General features: G+C 45.4%; 1 protein-coding gene across 1 annotated transcript; it reads left to right on the top strand.

Annotated features, from left to right (window-relative positions):
- The first annotated feature begins 570 nt into the window (after positions 1 to 570).
- On the top strand, positions 571 to 13642 carry LOC141998031 (killer cell lectin-like receptor subfamily B member 1B allele B). The gene is made up of 6 exons (XM_074970674.1): positions 571 to 746; positions 8313 to 8411; positions 8785 to 8898; positions 12109 to 12263; positions 12595 to 12704; positions 13522 to 13642. Exons 1-6 carry the CDS (start codon positions 602 to 604, stop codon positions 13640 to 13642), a joined length of 744 nt encoding a protein of 247 aa, XP_074826775.1. The 5' UTR covers positions 571 to 601.
- Positions 13643 to 14840: the final 1198 nt, after the last annotated feature.

Here is a 14840-nt window from a genome sequence, read left to right as displayed (position 1 = left end):
AGGATTTGGGCTAGAAAGGCTAAATGAGTTTTGGACCTGTGAACAAGGACACTGGCTCCTGTTTGGTTCCTCCTGTGTTTGGGGAAACAGGACTTTGTACATTCTTTGTAAATAAGATTGAATCAAAGGTAACAGACTCCATCAGCAATATCTCTTCCTAACTGGAACGACCCACTGAGCTCCCAACTTTGAGCAGACAGTCAGGTTAAAAGGTGTAATAGTATAGAACCTGAATAGAATAGCTAGAGAGAGGAGTATGACTATCCCTAGTGATGAGATAAATTAAAGATGTCTGTCTCCAATGGGAAATATGAATTGTAATTAAAAAGTTCTTATTTTTCAATCTGTTTTCCACTTTTATGCAATGATAAGAATTTCTTCTCTTAAAATGCCCAGAGCTTCTGAACCAAACACACCAGGGAGCAGCTTTCTTTTAATGTAGGAAAAATCAACAGTTTATGTGAAATCCCAGCACCAGCTCTAATGCAATTGTACTTTAAACACTTTATCTCTTAGATTGCTGGGAAAGAAGGAAGTCAAAACCTTCTGATAGACACTTCCTCTTACTGGATATGTCTGTCATCTTGGCTCATGCATAAATATGAGGCAACTCTTAGACAGTCCGTCTTCTTGTAGCCTCTCATCTTTCTCTGCACTTGCCATGGCTGGAGAAATAGTATATGCAGATTTAAACATTCCTGGAGCTTTTTCCACTTCAAAGTCACTGCATCCATCTCAGCATCCCAGTAAGTGTATTTAGCTTCTGAGTTTTGTACCAATATGGTCTCTTTTTTCGGTTTGTATTCCACTTTTTGGATGTATTTTTTTGTTTTTACGGGTAGCACAGATATTTATATAAAGTTTCTCTAGAAACAAAGAGCAGGTGTGAGTCTCTATGTTCCGCTTGTATGTTAGGACTCAGCAAATATGAGGTAATTTACCATCTGTCAGAACTAGGAGCTGAATCTCTTTAATGCAATATTGTGCATTTTATTTTAATGTTAATACACAGTGTCACAGAAATCTTCAGAGCTACTGCCAGTCTATAGATGCAAATTACATGTGAAGAACAATACAGGGTTATTTTATGGCATTTTTCTACTTACTTCATAAACACTTGGAGGTGGATACTCATGCTGTATTGAAGATGCAGTACATAGTATAGTGGGGTAAGTCAGAGGTAAAGAGCAATGCACTGGTCAAGTCTTGGGAAGACTGAACACAAGGAATCTGGGAGACTCGTATAATTGTCTTTCATTTCTTGTTGGAGACAGATCAGCGAGAAGAGATTGGATTTGGAAAATTGCTGAGAAGTCAGTGCAGAGGGTCATGGAGGTGATTCCACATGGTGAGGGAAGTGTGGAGAAAAGGATCTGCTAAGATTCATGAAGAGGCAAGTAGGGAGACTGAAGTCTAGTATCCCAGGTTAGGAAACAGGGGAGGAGAAGAGAAAGAAATGAAGGGCAACTTGGTCAATAAAGGATGAAAACTGTGGGGGACGCAGCAAGGGGTTGTACTGGATTCTGAACAGACCTGGATAGGGAAGATTTGTGAGGAGTCAAGTCATCACACTTCATAGCAATTAAAGTTTGGACAACTCTTAACTCAGGGGATACCAACAAAGATGATCACAGTCATAAAGAGAAGAGGAAAAATAATAGCTTTCAGTGTTCCAGGAATAATGAATATACAAGGAACTGTAAATTAAACTTAAAAGGATGTAAAATGTAAATATATAAATCCTGGTATTTTTTTTACGAGACTCTCCTGCAAAGATTGGTATCTGGAAATAAAAAATCCTAATAATATTTTGCAGAACTGTGGTAAAATAGTAAATATATTAGCTATTTTCAGAGCATATTTTCTATAAATAGAGTCAGGCTACTAATGAGAGGACATTTTAGATGACTGTTCTGCTGTTAATCTTAGAATCAAAATATATAAAGCTGATATTTCAGTTGATGAGTAAATTAAATACTAACAGTCCAGATATTGTATCACTCAGTCTGTGTACAGTACAGTATATGCAGGATTACATCCAAAAAGTTAAAAACTATTATTTAGTTTGAACAGTGAAGCATTCAAAAGTTAGGAAATGCCGGACATACAGTTGCTTGTACAACCTTAATTCTGCCCCACTGTGCAACCATCTTGTGTATGCAATGAGGCAGGGATCCTTTGGGAAAAAAGTGGTCTTTAATTACATGGACATACATTGTCATAATGCACATGCACACGGGAGCAGAGAGAAGTTTGCTGGGGCAACTGTAAATCTGGCATTTCCTAACTTCTGAGTGCTTGACTTTGCAATCTAAATAACATTCTTTTGAGAGTTTTCTTTTTATGTAATTTACTAGAGTTTTTAAAGGACAAGGGTAAAACCAGATTCTGTTATGTGCCACTGTAGCAACCCCCATCGTGTATTTTCAGCAAAGTTTGAACCCTGAAACTTCAGCACAAACTGCTACTGCTTGAACAAGACTAATTTAATTAGCTGGCTGCAGCAAAACACTTATCGCAGAGGGAGGAAATAGACCACTGGGTTCAGGTGTTGGTTTGTGGGGTGGCTCTTGGGGGAGCCCAGTCCATGCCAGCTCTCTCTCCCTCCAAGCCTCCAGGAGTTGGAACCCCTGTCCAAGTGATGCACCCAGGCCCCTGGGGTCATGGGCTGGGTCCAGGATGCTGTTGGGGAAAACCCTGACCCACTTTCTGCCCCCAGGGAGTAGGAGGAGCTCCAGCCCCATGCGGTGCCCTGTGGGGCTGGAAAATGGAAATGGGCCACGGTGGCAGGAGGTGGGTCCCTACACATGTCCTTTACTTCCCTTGGAAGCTAGAGCTTAAATTGTGGAACCACAGTAGTTGCACTTGTCAAAGAGTTTCTAGGACAAGTCTAATTTTTTAACACCATCTCTAACCCTCCTCCCCCCATTTTATCCCAAAATTTGTTAATCTGAGGCCAGAAAAAAAAATGGAAAATTTGAAGTCAATTTAACAAATCATTTAATTATTTTTAATTAAAAGACAGAAAAGCAACTTTTGACTTTAAAAAAAATATACCATTTTTTGTCCATGTATGTCTCCAGAACATCTTGTTCTATTAAGGACATAAGTTTTATTTATTAAATCTCAGTGAGAACTCATGTAAGATGGACTTTTATGAATAATGGGCTACAGTTTTTAAAGTTACTCAAAGTTAAGTTCTTTGACATTGAAAGCACTGAAGTCTCCTGTCATGATTACAGACTTGGTGGAGCCTAGAAACTGTTACTCTTTTTATTTTAAATGATGTTTCTAAGCCTCTAGCCCTTTTCCTCTTTGAAGACAGCCTTGAAAATGTAAAGCGATTTCTAGGGTTGTACTTCATGGTGGCTTTTCTAATTTTGTTACAGTAGGAAAATATCAGAGCCATTTTAAAAGCACCAAACATGAGAATGTCAAGAAGTGGACAGTTAAGGGAGTGAGCGTGTTCCCTCTGCCATGGTCTACTGACGATTTTCTAAATCCTTCTCTCACAGCCTTTTTGCACCATCCAACCAACCATCACTTTCTTCCCTAAAATTTGAAAACTATGTGCAAATGTCAACATAGCAAGTGACTAGGAGACTAGTTTCCCATTCAAGGGATTTAAAAATTGAAGCATGTTCAGAAATTATTCTGCAGATTTGAATAGTGAAGTCAAGACAGTCACAATCTGCTTGCAGCTGTAATCAGAAAGAGAGGTGACCTCTATTTTCCCAGCTCAAGTCCTAACCTTTCATATGACAAGGAGATACTGCTGTATGACATGGATATTGGTAGATTTGTCAGAATACGCAAAAGGAAGGCGACGCAAGTGATCTTTCCTATGAGCATCTTGCAAATCCCAGTCACTGATGAGGGCCAGACATTCAAGAATCTGTTCAAACCTTAATTGAGACGACAAACCCAAACCTCCTGCCCCAGTAGAACTCTAGGTTTTGGCGGAAACTCCATCAGCCACTGCCTGCTCCAATTCTGGTGCTTCCTCCATCAGCACTGGCATTGGCTGAGCCAGCACCGGCCTAGCCTACTGTCCCTCCACACTGGTGTCTAAGACGATGACATGTGGGACAGTGATGCTTCCAGGACATGGAAGAATCCCCATTTGGGGACACTACTATGCCATTGTCCTGCATGAGAACATAGCCTTTCTGTAGTGTCACCTCCTGATGACTAGACAGTTTCAAGAGTATCTCGGGAAGAGGGCCAATACACTGGAGCTCAAGGCAGGTACCTCTGCAGTGGAGCTGTTTGGTATTCTGCAGGTCCAGGTGAAAGACAAGGTTATTCCCACCAGTCAGGCTGACAAATCCTACAAAGGACATTTGGCTGACTGTTGTGCCTTTTCCCCTGGTCTCTAAGAGAATAGATGGGGTGTATCCTGTCCCATCAGAAAGGTGTCAGTTCCTTCAGCAACACCTTACCCCCAACTCTGTGATGGTGTCAGTGGCCTAGGACAGACCCAGAGCCTTGCCTTCTGCTCTCACAAACAGGGAAAGGAAAAGATTTGTCCCCTTTTTCTACAGGATATTTCCCTCATGCTCTCTAGGACTGTGAGTCTTGAGTTACCAAGCAGTAATAGCCAGGTAGAGCTGTGCTCTCTGGGATACCCTGAACCCCCTCTTGGAGTCTCTTCCAAAGGAACAGAAGCAGGCAGCTAGGGCGTTGGTAATGGAGGGGCTGTACAATGGGTAAACATCCTCTTAACACAGCCTTGGATATTGTGATAGGCCTGTGTAGATATTCCTGTCTCCACCCCCAGGCCTGATTACAGCAGCCCAGTGGAGGATAGAAGATCTGCCTTTTAAGGGCAAGGTCCTCTTCAGTGAGAAGATCTGAAGAAGATCAGATCTACCAGGGCCACAGCTAGAAGCATATGCCCTACCCAGCTTGGGAATGATCTGAACCTTGACAGGTTTTCAAAGGGTGGGCTCAGCAACTTCTCAGGCCTGCTCCTCACTAAGGAGGTTCCAACCTCTCTCCACCGTGGCCATGGGGAGAGACCTTGAAAGCACAAGAAAAAACACTTCCAGCATTCTTCATCACAGTCCTCTTCCTCTGCCTACAAGCTGCCAGTTTAATGGGACACTCGGGAGCCACACAAGTTTCTGGCACCTTCCCCTCTGACATTCTCTGTCCCCTCCCTTGAGTCTTTGTCTATTCTTCTACAGCAACCGATGCACAATAACTTCTGATTGCTGGGCTTTGGAGACTGTCACAAGGCAGGGCTTCTGCCCCGCTTGCCAAGGATTCACTGCCACACCCACAGTTGACTTTAAGTAGGTTTATTGTCCAAACTTAAACAAACAATCAGTTCCTCAGATCACCCTTTAGATGTTAGATTCTTGCTGCCTCCTCTCCCGGTGGACTCTGGCAGTCCTGCTTCCTGCACCTTCCTAAAGTTCTCTCAGTCAGCTTCCTTCTCACAGCTGGTCCTCGCGCACTGGAACTTCCCCTAACCCTTTATTCCCCAGGTGCATTTCCCTGCCCTCTTGACTGGCCCAGCTGGGAGCACCTGCTATGGCTCAGGACATTGGACCTGCTTCAAGTGACAGGAGCCAGCCACCCTGTGACAGAGACCATTCCATCCAGTTCTGCACCAGGTCCCGTCCCCACTCTCCTGCCTCCTTCCCTCCTCAGGGGGACACCCCTCTCACAAGAAAGTCTTCCTGGAAGAAGGGGACTCACTCCTCTTGAGAGTAGCTATAGAAGTTCCTCTGTGTAACCGAGGGAAGGGACTCTACGCCCACTACTTCCTCATCCCCAAGAAGGAAGGTCTATAACCTATGCTGGGCCTCGAAGACCTGAAAAAATATGTCAGGCTTCGGATCCTTCCCTCACTCTTCAGGAGACTCGTACTTCCCTCTCGACGTGAAAGATGGATACTTCCATCTGGCTATCGGGAAGAACCATTGCAAATACCTGAGATTCTGCATGGGAGTCAGGTACTTCCAATTCATAGTTCTTCCCATCACCTTGTCAACAGCCCCAGGGGTATTTAGCAAGTGTCTGCTGATGGGGCTGGCACACAGCAGACATTGAGGGATACGTTTACTTGCATGGATGGATGGATGGAGAAAGCCAAGTCAGAGGAAGCCGCTTGCAGCCTGTTTTTGCTATGCAGTCATATGGTGAAATATCTCCCCTTTACCAACACTATGGAGCAAACTCTCTGCTGACATTAATTTCACTGGAGTCACTGTCACAGTTCAACAGGATTGGCGCTGCGCTCCTGCTTTTGAACAGTCTCTTGGAGGAACCCCATCAATGTGCCAGATCCCCAGTGGGTCTCACGCGTCCTTCAGGGTAGGCCAAATGGCCTCACCTCCTCCTAGACTGAGCTACTGGGCTCCAGCACTCCTGTTCCACACTGTGAGCTCTGCTCAGTGAGTCAGAGACTCACACAGCCTACAGCCACTACTGCACCCCAGCCAGTATTTACAGTGACACCCAGAGATGCAAGTAGGCCGGTGCGCCCTGGTGCGGCACACTGGTAAGAGAGTGGCCAGCTGGGGATGGGGCTCCATCCCTGCCAATGGCCCCTGGCCCCAGCGCCAATGGCCGGGGGACGAGGCCCCTGTCCTGGTGGGTCCAAGCCAGCACCCACAGCCCCTGGGCGGCGTGGCCACAGCGCCCCCAGGCTCCAGCCCCAGTGCTAAGGCGGCCAGGCAGCGCAGTCACCGTGCCCTGGGGATCCGCCAGCCAAGCAGCGCCGTGGTCCCTGACGCCCTGGCCAGCCCCAGGAATCACGCAGCTGGGCAGCTCGGTGGCTGCACTCCCAGCTCTGAGCTCCCCCCAGCTCCCCAGTCCTCTGCCCTGAGCCCCCCACACCCTCCAACCCCCTGCCCTGAGCTCCCCCACACCAACACACACTCTAACCCCCTGCACTGACTCCTGCACCCCCACCCCCTGCCCTGAGTCCCCCCACACACACCTCCAAACCCCCTGCCCTGAGCCCCCCGCACTCCATCCCACACCTACATTTCTTACAGGTACTGTCGTATTGCAACCCCCCAACCCCCTGCCCTGAGCCCCCCAAGGGAGGGTTGCAATACAACGGTACCTGTAAGAAATTTAAGAGTGGTAGCCATGTTAGTCTGTATCAGCAAAAAGAATGAGGAGTCCTTGTGGCACCTTAGAGACTAACAAATTTTATTTTATTTTATTTTAACAAAGCTTATGCCCAAATAAATGTGTTAGTCTCTAAGGTGCCACAAGGACTCCTCGTTCTTTTTGTAAGAAATTTAAGTTACTTTCACCCCAGTGACACCTCAAAAAGTGTCTTCAGCACAGAGTAGGATTTATTAGTCACCTGGAACACAGCACGGGAAGTCCTTAGGTTAGCCGAGAGACATAAAGGTTAAAACACAGGCCATTCTTGTCTGGCCACAATTCACCAAGCAAGCATTAATGAACTCCATTTTCAGACTTTTTCTCTCTTTGACTTCCTTCCTTAGTCAGTTCCCAGGTGAGAGAGACCCAAAGCTTTTTCCAGACCCCACACTTATTACCCTCACCTCTCCCAGTCCTTTGTCCTGAAGCTGGGGTTTCTGCTCTGCTTCTCTGCTGAGAGGTGGGCAAATCCTCCCCACTCTGGATCATTGGTTGCTAGGTGTCAGTGCCCTGGTGACTGGGCTTTTCACTGTCTTCTCAGAATTTCCACTGTTATGGGTCAGCCTTGGCCAGTCCTGTTAATGACCCATTCGGACAGCTCAGACAGCTAAATGATACACACACACACACACACACACACACACATATCTCTCTCAGGCTAGGTCTACTCTACACAGCTTTTAGCGACACAGCTGTGTTGGTACAGCTGTGCCGCTAAAAGGCACGCAGCGTAGCCACCGTTTGTCAGCTCTCCTGCCGACAAAAAACTTCCACCTCAAACAAGCGTTAGCTTTGTCAGCAGGAGAGCACTCCTGCCGACAAAGCGCTGTTCACACCCGGTGCTTTGGGTTTTTTCAATACCTCCTGAAAGACAAGTTTTGTCATTCAGTTGCTAGTGTAGACACAGCCTTAGTCTATCCTGACAGCAAATTTAATCTTTTTCTCTTTGGTATTTTCTTCAGCTTCCCGCTACTTCCATCTAATTAGACAATTAATGTTGCCCTTGTGAGGGTGATGTGGCCTCAGAATTTTAAACTCTGTGCATGATCATTTCCCTCCTCATATTCCATGAGCCTGAACTTTATCCTTATCTGCATATGAAGTAAGTTGCACAGCCTCCAAAGGAGAGCAAGTTTCCATGTTTTCTTTTAAATCTTTACCCAAGGTTTTGGTTCTTGCAGATAGCGCTCTGTGCCCGCGCTGGCATAGGATTGCTCTCTGGCTCGGATGGGCCGGGAACATCATCCTGGCGGTAGCTGTGATTGTGTTTGGTGTTTGGGGTGAGTATCTCAGTGCCACAGATTCTTTGGCTCAATGAATTCTCCTCTTCCTCCGCAATTCCATTTAGATTCTATATTTTGGCCTCCAAAACATTTCTGAATAAATTACCGGGCATTTCATCATTGCCATAGACATCAAGCGTGTTACATAAAGAAAGTAGAGTTGAGAGCTTGATACATGAAACATGCATTATTTGGCTGTAACAGATGTGCAAGATGTTCATTCCACATTTTTGCACCTTACGGTGGATTATGAGTGAGATTCCATCTCACACTACTTCTCTGTCCCCATCCTAACTTGATAGATATCCCATGGTATTTGATGACTTGATACTTTTTAACCTTCTCTCTTTTGTTGCATGTCCTTGTGAAGGACAGACCAGAGGACAGAGAACAACAAATGGAACTGAATGTAATTCCAGCCTGAAGGATTCCCAGTCCTGCTTGAAACAAAGTTTGTATCCAAAGCCAGACAACAACTTAACAGGTAACTGTATCTGCTATTCTTTGTGCTCTTTGCAACCTTGTGCCCACCTGGAAGAACTCTCACTCCAAACTCGCTGATTGAAAATTCAGCTACTGTGTTACAATAACGTAGACATAGCTGAGACGTGCCATACCTTCATCTTCCCATCTTTATTTTTCTGGTCATTTGTTCTGTTTGATGGCTGCAAGATAAATACTACAACTGGCTGAAACATTTTCTGATTTTTAATCAGAAAAGAGGGTTTTGTCAAAAAAAATGTTCATGGCAAAATTTATTTTTAAATTTTCTGAAATTTTTCCAAAGGGGAAATTTTCAGAGAAAAACTAAATATTTTGTTTCAAAATCATGACCTTTTCCCCGCTTTCCTATACATTTTATCTTACCCCATCTTTTCTCCGGTGAGAAAAAAAGGTAGAAAATAAAAAAGGGGAAAACCCTCTGAAAATTTCTGTCTGGGAAAGTCTCACTTTTCAAGCAGCTCTAATAAATAGGTTTCAGAGTAGCAGCTGTGCTAGTCTGTATTCGCAAAAAGAAAAGGAGGACTTGTGGCACCTTAGAGACTAACCAATTTATTTGAGCATAAGCTTTCGTGAGCTACAGCTCACTTCATCGGATGCATAAAGTGCATCCGTTTTCAGCTGTTTGTGCAAAGTAGTAGGAGTGACATCTAGTGGTCATTCAAAGTACTTTCAATGTGTATGAAACAGACACATTTTATAGTTTTCAGAGTAACAGCTGTGTTAGTCTGTATTCGCAAAAAGAAAAGGAGGACTTGTGGCACCTTAGAGACTAACCAATTTATTTGAGCATGAGCTTTCGTGAGCTACAGCTCCGATGAGTGAGCTGTAGCTCACGAAAGCTCATGCTCAAATAAATTGGTTAGTCTCTAAGGTGCCATAAGTACTCCTTTTCTTTTTACATTTTATAGTGTAATAACAATTCTATTATATAAAAAAACTACATTAAAAGAATGTTTTGGCTGCAAAGTCAAGAACTCAGAAGTTAGGTAATGACAGATTTATAGTTGTCTATAAAACCTTAACTCTGCCCTTTTGTATTAGACTCTTGCTGAACATCACATAGGAAGTCTGTGGCAGAGTCCAGTCCAGTGCTTTCAACACGAGAGCATCTTTCCTCTTCTTAAAGCCATCTGACTCATCCGCTGTCCATCCTATGCACTGAATGAGGCAGGGTCTCATGGAAAAAACAGAATGTGATCATGTCATTAAAGACTGTATCAATGTTTTACAGAGGGGCCGATTAAAGCTTGTCTGGGCAATCTTATTTCTTACACTTCCTAGCTTTCAGCTGTTCACCTTTGCAGCCCAAATAACATTATTTTAACATATATGCAAATGTAACTTAATACTTCCCACTAGGAGAGCCTGTTTTCAGTTGCTTTTATTTTTGCTGAAGATTAAATGTTCAGGCTGAACCGTTCCATGCCAGGGGTCTGCCTCAGCCTGATTTTTATTTTTTATTCTTTTTTTTCCATTTCAGCCAAAACTGTCCAGCTGTTCATGAGGACCAGGCTAGTGAAAATATATTGTTTTCCTCATGTTAAAAAAATTCTGGAGACTTTTTCTTTCAGAAGCTTTAGTGCTGTCCCCATGCTTTGGAATAGGGACTTGACATTTGGCAAGGGGGTGGCTTACGAATCAGGGATCTGTCTGCCTTTAGCTGCGCCTGTGAATATCTGCCCAAATTTGGCCAAGTTTTAAACCTTTGAAAATTCATGATTCTATCAGCAGTGAGTGTGCTCCAGCCCAGAGCTACAGGGGGCTGAGTAGTAGGACTTTCCATGCAATTGCCGTCCTGAGCTGCTGCGGGCAAGGTTTGGGTCCTGACAGGGGCACAGAGCATGGGGAGCCTGTCTCTCCTGTGATTTCTGTGCCCCACTGAGCCCTAGCAGCATGGAGGAGGAAGTTGCCTGAGTTGCATGCAGAAGGAACAAGAGCCAGAAGGCCGGGGAGAGAGTACATTGGGGCTGGTGGTGGGGGAGAGTTATTTAAACCAATCCTTTCACAACTGATCACTAACTGTGTTCCTCATTCATTGGGTGCCTGAACTGAGACCCTGGCATCTGATTTGTAGAAGTGTTGAGCAACTGTAACTGAAATCAATGGAAGCTGGGCACTGAACTTATGAAGTACTATAGAACGCTAAGAACTTTGAAAAGTCAAGGCATTTAGGTGCCTAATTCCTGCCTAAATACCTTGTGAGGAGCTGAGTCTAGGTGTCTCAAGTTGGATACCCGATGTTAGTGGATACTTTTGACCTCAAACTCTCTGTGCCTAAGTTCCCCATCTGTAAAATGGAAATATTGCAATCCCCTGATCTCACAGGGGTGCTGTGAAAATTCATTACTGTTTTGTGAAGCACTCAGATACTATAGAGCAGGGTGCCAGAGGAGAGCCCAGGAGGAAATTAATAGTTCTGCCTTCAGAGCCGGCTTTGAATAGTGCACAGTACTACTCGGGCTACACATTGAATGAGAAGAAAACAAAATATTGAACAGCTGCTCAGTAAGTCAGCAGCACCGTCCGTCATGTGCCCAGAATGAAGCAGGGGTCTGGTGGAGAAAACTGGTATGTGATCATGTAATTACGGACTGGATCATAATGCATATGCACCAGGGGGCCCAATAAAGATTGCACAGGCAACCTTAATTCTGACACTTCCTAACTTTTGAGTGCTTGACTTTGCAACTGTAATACTGTTCTTCTAAGGTGGTTGTGTGTGTGTGTGTTTGTTTGATCTGCACAGAGCCCTCATTTCTTTGGGAGTACTCGGGGAAGCCAGAACCTCCTCAGAAAATCCCTTGCCTCCCTCCTTCTACTTCTAAAGTGCTTCAGAAGTGGTTCAGCAGGGAAGGCAACAGTTTTGCTGTGTTTGGTTTCAGAGGTATGGTGCCCCCTGAGGGGGGAAATGCATTGTGTGATACTGAGCCTGCAAAATGTGAATTGTGGGCCCAATCTTATGAATTCATATTCACATTACAGCTCTGCCAGAGCACCTCTCTCCTGACCCGCACCTCCATCTGCTATGTGAATAATGGGCCTTTCCTCAAACAAACAAACAATGAATAACGAGAAATGTCTTGGCTGAGAATGTTTATCGTTTGAAAGCCCCTCGTGAACGTAGGGAAGCTCAGCACTGTTCAGAACCTTCCGGCCCATTTAATGTTGCCTTTTGCATGTCTATTTCTAGAGGGCTGTGGGTGCAAACTGTGCCCCGCTGACTGGCTGCCGAACAAGAACAAGTGCTATTGGGTCTCTAAAGAAAGTAAAATGTGGAATGAGAGTCGTGTGGACTGCTCAGCGAAGAGCTCTCAAATGCTCGTGATCCAAGACAAGGAGGAGATGGTACAGTAAATAAAAATGGCTTAACCCGCCCCTTGAGAGATGAGTGTCACTAGTTATAATGTAATACAATGAGCTTCCAGCAAAACAACAATGCCCCAGCTGTATGACATTTGGCTTAAGAAAAATCTATTACAGAGCACATTAAAATATCACTGATACGTGGAGGGGAAGGAGGGGGTGAGACTGGGAAAGGGAAACAACAGAAATTGGGTATAAATCTATTGCACAGTTGTATAGCGGGTTCTCTTCCTTCATTTGCTGAGAGAGCAAAGAAGCCAGAGAATTCTAGCAGGTTATATTCACCCAGACTCCTCCGTCCTGTCACTTACAGGCGTATATACTGAGTATTCCACAATTGAACCTGGTTTGGCTTGGACTCCATGTTACATCCCCAGAGAGGAAATGGACCTGGGTGGACGGCTCCACGTTCGATGAAACACTGTGAGTGTTCATGGTTCCTACTTTGGCTATGAAACTGAGTGTGTCTTGCATGGTGCACAAGTGGGAACACAAGGTTAGTGCTCTCTAGTGCTAGCAGGAGCAGAGGCTGTCTGTGAGCACAAGTAAAGTTAAGCACCAGGCAGAGTCCTCCATGGAGAGATGGTCAGTCTCAAGCCCCCTGTGTGCTTGCAAAGCCACAGGATAAAGGGGGGTCAGGGTCTCTTTGGAGAATGGGCATGTCTGGGAAGACTCTTGCTGAAGAGGCACTTGCTGAAGAGTTCACGCCTATGTTAGCTCTCAGCTGTGCTGCTCTGCCTGAGTAAGGTGGCCCTTATCCAGCAATGCGCTCGTTAATGCAGGGTCAGGGTCCCCTCTCCTGCTGAGCAGTACAGTTTACCTCCACCAGGGCTGCCATGGGGGTGGGGGAAGAGGTAATACTTTCCCAAGCCCCGCCCACCAACTAAGCTCCACCCACTTCAGACACCAGTCAGTGCACATGGCACAGTTGTACAAAACAGGACCACACAGGTGCTGCTGGGCTCCTCGGCTTGGCTCCCCAGCAGTGGGGTTTGAATACACCCATGGGCAGTATTGGTCAATCATCGCAGTGGATTTTGCAATGTTTTCCAGCACTGAAGTGAGCCTGCCCAGCTCCTTTCCCACTCTGTGAGGCCTATTACTAACTAGGGCTCTGTAGAAAAGTATGGATGAAGGAAGCTAGTATGGAGACAGACCACCCCTCCGAATGAGGGATAGCTGCTAAAGATCTTGCTCAGTAAAGCTAAACACCCAGTGACTCCTGCTCTTTGTTCCCCAGGTTCCATCTAACAGGAGCTGCTGAAAGGGAGAGCTGTGTGATGATCACAGGGAACCGTACTATTTCAGAAACCTGCACGGCTGTAGCTAAATGGATTTGTGAGAAAGCTGCCCTGAAATAAGCAGTCACACCAATAAGCTGCACTTACCTAACTAAAATAGCAAGTACCCTTGTTTTTTTCCTAAGAGAAAAACAGATTTGCTAATTAAAGAATTCTAAAGTCTCAGACAAACCCATTTTCCAAGGTATCATAGAAGATACAGGGTTGGAAGAGACCTCAAGAGGTCATCTAGTCCAACCTCCTGCTCAAAGCAGGACAACCCCAACTAAATCATCCCAGCCAGGGCTTTGTCAAGCCAGGCCTTAAAAATCTCTAAGGATGTAGATTCCACCACCTCTCTAGGTAACCCATTCCAGTGCTTCACCACCCTCCTAGTGAAATAGTGTTTCCTAATATCCAACCTAGACCTCCCCCACTGCAACTTGAGACCATTTCTCCTTGTTATGTCAGATCCATTCACTGTGCTTCTTGTTCTGTCAGATCCATTCACTTGTTCCTCAGGAGCTGGGTCTGATTCTTGAGGAGCTGGCTGCCTCCTGCGCATCGTGTGTGAACAGGCACTCTTGGCTCTCAGGAACAGTTTGAAGATTAAAAGTTGTAAAGCCCCAATGTCACTTTTGGAGACCTACATGCCATTTGGTCACCTCTCAAAGGCAGAGTTTTGAACATTCTTCCACCTGGCCCCACTTTCAGCCATAGCCTCTAATTCTGTGGGAGATTTAGGTGAAGAAGCACCGGTTTGTATTCCCACATCTGGTAGTTGCTTACCATTTATGCACTCAAATCTGAGCGCACAATAGTTCTTGTCACAGATCCACAGGGTCTGATCTATGCCCAGCCTGTAACCAGGCCCTTGGGCATGTCCCCTTTAGTGGGCTGGTCCTGGCCCTTGGCCTCCAAGACTCCAGAACTGGGCCTTCGGCACCAACGATCCCTGTCTCTCTCTGTGGCCCCCTGCAGTGAATCCAGACTCCTACAGGAAGCTTGTGTACACTGTAGCCCTGCAGCACACACTGCTACCAGTGAGTATTTGCAGCAACACTGGGCAGCCTTTTCAATACAAGGTAACAATTTATTAGTCACCTGCCTACAGAATCTGAAAGCCCTTAGGGCAGCAATGAGAGGCAAAGGTTAAGCCCTGGTCCCCAGTGGCCAAGCCAGTGCAATCAGCCAGCCAAGCTGATATGGGATCCATCTTTTCTCCATCTTCTTATGAGTCCCAAGTGCAAACTTCTGTCTCTTCAGAGTCCAGCCCTTC

Source organism: Natator depressus, chromosome 14 (genome assembly GCF_965152275.1).
Source record: "Natator depressus isolate rNatDep1 chromosome 14, rNatDep2.hap1, whole genome shotgun sequence".
NCBI lineage: Eukaryota > Metazoa > Chordata > Testudines > Cheloniidae > Natator > Natator depressus.
This window is presented reverse-complemented; position numbering and strand designations above follow the sequence as displayed.